The sequence below is a fragment of the Hordeum vulgare genome, chromosome 1H, assembly GCF_904849725.1.
Source record: "Hordeum vulgare subsp. vulgare chromosome 1H, MorexV3_pseudomolecules_assembly, whole genome shotgun sequence".
Classification (NCBI taxonomy): domain Eukaryota; kingdom Viridiplantae; phylum Streptophyta; class Magnoliopsida; order Poales; family Poaceae; genus Hordeum; species Hordeum vulgare.
The window spans coordinates 495,627,136-495,634,544 of record NC_058518.1 but is presented as its reverse complement, the minus strand read 5'-3'; the positions used below and the strand labels follow the sequence as shown (position 1 = coordinate 495,634,544).

Below are 7,409 nucleotides of genomic sequence, written 5' to 3'. Positions count from 1 at the left end.
TGGAATGAAATGCGAGAGTCTTCCGTAACATGGCTACTCCGACTTCCACTGTCGTTGCGAAGATCGAGAAAGCCCACTTTTGAACGATGGCCGGAGCCAAGCACCTAAGTGCTCTTAGAGCAAGTACAATAGAGCCGAGTCAGCTGGCTATAAGGAATAAAGTAGTATATTTTTGCTTAGTTGGAGGAGAAAGAAGAGGAGAGAGAAGGTAAGCGGACTCTTACTTAAGAGCCAGCTCTAGCACGTGCTCCTAGGCACTTTGTGAGAATGAAAGGTGGGTCATATAATAAATAAGTAGTACACTCTTCTAACCAACTATTGTACATGTTAGCTATAAGATGGGCTATGGGTGACATGGCATGAGCTTACAGCCGGCTCTACTATTGTACTTGCTCTTATGTTGTGAGAGTAGTTTATTTATTTTCTCTTTGCCATTATGTTTAAACTTTCTCCTTAATCAATAAAAATGACCAGCCTTTTGCCTTGTTTTTTATAATTAAGAAAAAGCCAATCAGTAGACGATGCTTACAGTTGCCACATACTCTGTACCATCAAAGAAAAATTACTCTGCACCATGCACGCATACATACACACTAACACGGCACATGGTGCTCTGGGCTGGCCGTCCGGCATCTCAGTCCGACGAGCCGGGCCAGACATTGAACGGCAGCGAGACGTCCTTGACGACGGCGGCGAGGCCGAGGGAGACGCTGGCGCCGAGGGACAGCAGCCTGGCCCGCCCCACCTGCGCGCCGAACGTCACGCACGCGTCGACGCCGACCACGGCGCCGTACGCGGCGCCCGTGGACGAGTAGAGCAGCGCCTGCGCCAGCACGTCGACGACGAGCAGGACGATCCCGGGGATCCGGCTGCCCCCGTCGTCGTCATCACCGCCGGCGCCGCTGAGCTGCAGGTAGATCGCGGCGGCTTCCAGCACGGCCGCGGCGACGTTGGCGCCCACGAGGTAGACGAAGGCGCCGTAGTCCCGGTAGGAGACGGCCTTGGGCGTTGCGCCGGCGACGGTGCAGTCGCCGGCCGTGGCCATCATGACCGCCGACGCGAGGGCCAGGATGAGCGCGGAGAGGCGGAGCAGCAGGCTCACCGCCTTGGAGCCGTTGGGCTCGTCCGTCTCGCACCATCCAGACATGGTCGATCAGCGCGCGATGGATGGATGGAGTTCTGGTGCCTGTAGGAGGAGGATCGATGCTGCTGTGGCGGGAGAGCTTGATGTGATGCAACTATTTATGCATGCTATGTATCCTTCCACACGGTGATGGAGGTCGTCGTCGGCATCGACCATGTCCCTGTTGACGGTACATTCTGTTGTGTTGTGTTGACGTGCATGTCGCTGTTGGTACCTACTATTGCTTGCATTTCTTTACAGTTCGGCCACTTGTGTTGGACTCACGGACGGACGGACGCCCGTGCCCAGGGCTGGCGACAAATCGGCGACAGAAAACAAAGAGGAAGACACCGGACGGACAGTTCGAAGAAACTGCGCAGGCCACGTCAGAAAGCGCGCCTGAAACAAGTCAAGCTGCAAGCCGGAGTGTATATATATATATATATATACTGCGTGACGACGTGTCCGCTCATTCGTTCGTCCGCACTGGCGGAGGTATGTGCGTTGGTGCAGGATACGTGCTTCTCGCTCTCGTTCACGCGCACGATCGAGGTGTTGTCTTCCTTGTCTGGTGAGCCTACTGGTTATGTTTGTAATTGTTCATTGTTTTTGAGCGGCCGCCCACGTTTTGTTTCGAGCCGATCGCCCATGTCTTGTTTGAGTTGGCTATGGACGATTACTTTCTTGAAAGGAAAACTCGTTGAGCCGGCATGCATGCACACCATCCTCCTCCTACTTAGCCGTCGGAAGATCGCCGCTGGATCTTGTTGCAAATATTAGCGACGATCGACTATTATGACAGGACGTGGCTTCGTTTTCTATCTAGCTGAAACATTGAAAGACCGACTCAGCATTACACGGACTTTTTTATTTCCAATAATTTTATCAAAACCATCGGAGTGCGGTTGTTTGACCTCGCGCCACCAACAATCATAACCCAGTATTATCAAAGATCATGACCCGACAGAGTCTATACAAGCAACCCGGCTTCACAAGTTGAAAATGGTTTAACAACAGATGAATTTTTTATTCTCAATATTTTTTCATCAAAACCAAAGCAATGGAAGTCGGCTCAACTTCATATGGTTTTCTTATCTCCAATATTTTCATCAAGCCAAAGCATTGGAGGCCGACTCAACGACATATTGGTGTTTTATTTCCAACATTTCAAAGGACATTAACCAACAAGATGATTGTGAAGACGGCTCGAAGAAATCAGGATTTCGAGGAGCCACTTCATTGAAATAAGTCGTCCAATGAGCAATCCGGTCCCTTAACATATTTATTATTTTTATTTTAGAAGCTTATCATGAATAAATTCAAGCTAACCTAGGGGTTAATGTCAGGGATATAGCTCACGGTTTGATCCGACCAGGAGATTTGACCTGGCCAGGAGGTTTGACCCGGTCAGGAGGTATGGCTTGGCCCACCATCTACTGGTTCGTGGAACACCCCGGTCGCCTGGTCGACCTGGACGGCGAGGCCCAAGGCCCGGTATCCAAGCCGACGTAAGGCGGTTCATGAAGAGGCCCGGAAGGCGGCTCACAACGGAGGCCCAAGAAGAGAAGGAATTCCTTCCAAGAGAAGCTAGTCCAAGTCCTAGTATGACTCTATGTAAAACCTACCCCTTTCGCCTATATAAGGAGGGGTAGGACACCCTAAGACGGACAAATCAAATTAGGTCTAGACAAGACAAATCATGAGATAGACAGACTAGACATCTTGAAGATTAGAGGTAGCGATTCTGCACCCTTGTAATCGATATCATGATCTTCATCAATGAAACACAAGCAGGACATAGGCTTTTACCTCTACCGGAGGGGCCGAACCTGGGTAACTCGCGTCTCTCGATTTCGACCAACCCCTCTCAAACCTCCACATAGCTGCGATGGCTCCACATCTAAGTCCTTTCACGGCGACGTCTGTCGTGATAAAAACCACGACACATACCATGTAGAGAAATAGCTTGCAACTTTCGATGTATTGATCAGCTAAAAGCACACATATATATAATGTATAAGATCAACCATAACTTCAACTATACAAGGAATTAGCAGGTGGGCTAGGTTTAGAGATACACATGCGGAAGGGAACTTTTGAAATCTGGGAGTATATACACCCTATATGCAAAATAAATAGCAATTTAAGAAAAAGTTCAAAAAATTTAAAAATAAACTTGACCTTCCATTATACTTGTAAGAAAATTTTCATAAAAAAATTTACACTTTAAATTCCTTTTAAAAAAGATTAATTTTCGGTCAAAATAGCATGAATATTGACCTATAATAGCAAATATTTTTTTTTCCAGAAGTCAATGTTGACTTTTTCGTAAAAAATTATATACTAATGCAAAATAAAGTCAATTTTAATTTAAAAATATTACAAAACATTTTAATTTTTAATTAATTATTAGAAAAAATATAAAATGCGTATACAACCAGAAACCAAACTGTATTTCTCATATAGGAGTACATGCTAAATATATTCAACGCTAACACGTCACACGGTGCTCTCCGATGGCCGTCGACTTTGGCATCTCAGTCCGACGAGCCCGGCCAGACATTGAACGGCAGCGAGACGTCCTTGACGACGGCTGCGAGGCCGAGGGAGACGCTGGCGCCGAGCGACAGCAGCCTCGCCCGCCCCACCTGCGCGCCGAATGCGACGCATGCGTCGACGCCGACCATCGCGCCGTACGAGGCACCCGTGGACGAGTAGAGCAGCGCCTGCGCCAGCACGTCGACGACGACCAGGATGATCCCGGGGAGCTTGCTGCCCCCGTCGTCGCCGTCGCCCTTGCCGGCCCCGCTGAGCTGCAGGTAGATTGCGGCGGCCTCCAGCATGGCCGCGGCGACGTTGGCCCACACCAGGTAGACGAAGGCGCCGTAGTCCCGGTAGGTGACGGCCGTGGGCGTCGCGCCGGCGACGGTGCAGTCGTCGGCCGTGGCCATCATGATCGCCGAAGCCAGTGCCAGGATGAGCGCGGAGAGGCGCAGCAGCAGGCTCACCGCCTTGGAGCCGTTGGGCTCGTCCGTCTCGCACCATCCAGACATGATCGATCAGCGAGCGATGGATGGAATGTTGCTTGCTGCCTACACGACGATGCTGCTGTTGGGGAGAGCTTGGTGCAACTATTTATGCAATGCATGATATCCTTGCACTTGCACACGGCAATGCATGCTCGACATGTCACGCTCTGTTGACGTGCAGGTCCTCGTCGGCATCGACCTGGGTCTTCGCTAAGCTTCGCAGCATGACATTGGCCTGTTGACGTGCATGTCCCTGTTGGCATCCACCCACTATTGCTTGCATTTGTATTAATTCTAGAAAAAAACTGTTGCTTGCATTTCTTATTGACTCATTTGCTTGCTTTCGCCTTGGCAAATTGTTTACATTATGCACGGAAGCTCGTGGCCACGACTGACGACAAATCCGGGGCAGAAAACAAAAAGGAAATATCGGACAGTTCGAAGAAACTGCGTAGAGCAGGTAGGGAAGCACGCCTGAGACGACCAGTCAGCATGATCTGGGCGCAAGTCGGTCGTCCTCTTTGTACTCTACTGCGTGACGACGTGTTCCTCTCATCTGATCATCAGTGCCGAAGCCATAAACTGAATATAAAGGGGGCCAAATTAAACATGTCATATAATGTTAAAGGGATCAAATTATCTGAACCTAGCTATTTTTGTTTGACAAATGAAGGATTAGGAGTATATATAGGTGTATTTGTGTGAGCATAGGCGAGCGAAGGCTCCTGCTAGCACCCCTTGCCTCCGCCATTGCTGATCACCGCTCATTCGTTCCTCCGCACTGACGGAGCTATGTGTGTATTGCTGCAATGGGGGCCCATGATTTTTGTGTGTGTGAAGAAACTATGTTTATGAACAGACGAAACTATGTGTTGTTTGGCTGAAATTGAGAGAAATAGAGTTTTTGACCGCTCCAAATAATATTTGGTTATTTGTCCCCTCAGTTAACTCTCAATAGCTCCCCCACTCTTTGTCAGGACACTCATTTATGTTTTATAAGGTAAATATAGAGTTAATTGCAAAAGACTATCACAATTCGGGCCGTATTCACAAATTGGTGCCATCTTTTAATTTTTTTGCAAATACGTACCAAGATACATGCCGTATTTTGTAGATTCTGTATTTCTACGTATAGATGCTCTTTCTGACACACATGACCCACCGGTTAGTCTCTTACACGGAAAACCGACCCGGACCGTTTCGATCCGGAAAAAACCGACTCTCTCTCTCCAGCTGGTCCGGACAGGAAAAAAAAAACCCTTCTTCTCCAACACACCTAGCCCACCCTGCTCCTCTCGGCCGCCCCGCCCCGCCCATCTCCGACCTGCAGCCGGCGGTCGGCCTCGCCGGCCTGGTCACCGCCGACCAGCTCTTCTCCGACGGCATTGTCCTCCCGCTCCACACCCTCCAGGCCCCTCCCGCTGGCCCCGACGCCGACCAACACCAAGGCCAAGACCAAGACGCCATGGAAGACGCCGACCAAGACCGAAATGCCGACGTCAACGAGCCCTCCGACCCGCCGGAGCAGGAAGGGGAGGCTGCCGAGCAGGTCCAGCCGCTCGCGGAGGCCTGCGCCGTCCCGACGCCGGACCTCCCCGCCGTCACCTTCAAGTGGAAGGACATCTTCAAGCCCACCGGCGAGTCCAAGGAGCGCGCCAAGAAGGCGGAGCGCCGCGTCAGCAGCGTCAGCGGCAACGCCGAGCTCATCAACATCAACATATGGCCCTTCTCCCGGAGCCGCTCCGCTGGCCACTCTACCTCCAGCGCCGGCGCCGGCGCTAGCAGCAAGGCCAAGACGAGCTCGCCGCGCTGGTCACGCTGCCGGACCTCAAGAGCGGGCTCTTCAGCACCGACGATTTCCGCATGTACAGCTTCAAGGTGAAGCCCTGCTCCCGCGCCTACTCCCACGACTGGACCGAGTGCCCCTTCGTGCACCCCGGCGAGAACGCCCGCCGCCGCGACCCGCGCCGCTACTCCTACAGCTGCGTGACCTGCCCGGAGTTCCGCAAGGGCGCTCCCGAGCTCCAGCTCCTTGAGCGCGCCGACGGGGCCGTCGTCCGGGAGGCCTAACTGCGCGCCGTAGCCGCCGCGTGTGTCGAAGCCGGAGAGCCTGGCGGCGCGCTGGGCGAAGCCCGGGTCGGCGAGGAACTGGTCCAGGGAGCCCATGGGCATCAGGTTCTCCAGCGTGGGCAGGCCACCCACCTGCGGCGGCGGCGGGTACTGGTGGGCGTGGTGGCGGTACTGGCCCATCATGGAGAGGTTGAGCTTGGTGGGCGAGCCGAGCGGCGTGCCGGCGCCGTAGTGCTGCTGCGGGCGCGGCGAGATCCCGTGGAGCGCGAGCCCCTCGGTGGGCGCCGCGGAGTTGGAGGCCGGCGACGGGTGGCCCCCCGCGTCCATGGAGTTGTCCCAGTTGAGGTTGAGGAAGCCCGCCGTCGCCGGCGGCAGCTGGTCCGGCGGCCCGCAGTTCATCTCCCCTAACCCTCCCTGGCCGGAGTTCCGCAAAAGATCCGCCGCCCGAAGCAACCGCGGCCAATCAACCGTCCCAGGAGCAAACGAGCGCGCCGAGAAGAAGGTTTTTTTTTTGCCCTGTCCGGTCCAGCTGGAGAGAGAGAGAGTCGGTTTTTTCCAGATCGAAGCGGTCCGCGCCGGTTTTCCGTGTAAGAGACTGACCGGTCGATCATGTGTGTCAGAAAGAGCATCTATACGTAGAAATACAGGATCTGCAAAATACGGCATGTATCTTGGTACGTATTTATAAAAAAAATAAAAGATGACACCAACTTATGAATACGGCCCGAATTGTGGTAGTCTTTTGCAATTAACTCATAAACATAAGAATTATCACACTTTTACCCAACAAGTGGATGATGTGCGGATTGAACAATTTAGACCCAAAATGGGTATGACTAGGTCTTAGCCGACTGAAATTTAATCACGTCTTCATCAAGTGACATAGTATACAAGAACAAAAAGGAAAAATTAAAAAGAAAATGTTTGTATGGACCTCGATGCAAGATCAAAGGTTTATAGCATCGACTGATACATAGCAAAGTCTCAGTTGACTGAGACTTAGCAAAATTGTTTTATAATCTTCACAAAGGTGGGCTCTAAATAGATTGTCAGCTATTGCTCATACGGTCGTGCGTCCAACGCAAACATCCTTTATCTTCAAAATATTCTTGAGATAGTGGTTGTCCTTCATGGGACGGTCAATGAGCTCCATACTAAGAATTTTGATGGAGTTATCTTTACGATGG

General features: G+C 51.8%; 3 protein-coding genes across 3 annotated transcripts; 1 reads left to right on the top strand and 2 right to left on the bottom strand.

Annotated features, from left to right (window-relative positions):
• Positions 1 to 459: 459 nt before the first annotated feature.
• Positions 460 to 1,539, bottom strand: LOC123418736 (CASP-like protein 1U2). Its single transcript, XM_045107059.1, has one exon. It carries the CDS (start codon positions 1,145 to 1,147, stop codon positions 635 to 637), a length of 513 nt encoding a protein of 170 aa, XP_044962994.1. The 5' UTR covers positions 1,148 to 1,539; the 3' UTR covers positions 460 to 634.
• Positions 1,540 to 3,555: 2,016 nt separating this feature from the next.
• Positions 3,556 to 4,225, bottom strand: LOC123418725 (CASP-like protein 1U2). Its single transcript, XM_045107052.1, has one exon. It carries the CDS (start codon positions 4,174 to 4,176, stop codon positions 3,661 to 3,663), a length of 516 nt encoding a protein of 171 aa, XP_044962987.1. The 5' UTR covers positions 4,177 to 4,225; the 3' UTR covers positions 3,556 to 3,660.
• Positions 4,226 to 5,250: 1,025 nt separating this feature from the next.
• Positions 5,251 to 6,117, top strand: LOC123401869. The gene is made up of 2 exons (XM_045095726.1): positions 5,251 to 5,316; positions 5,399 to 6,117. The coding sequence occupies exons 1-2, from the start codon at positions 5,251 to 5,253 to the stop codon at positions 6,032 to 6,034; spliced, it is 702 nt and encodes a 233-aa protein (XP_044951661.1). The 3' UTR covers positions 6,035 to 6,117.
• Positions 6,118 to 7,409: the final 1,292 nt, after the last annotated feature.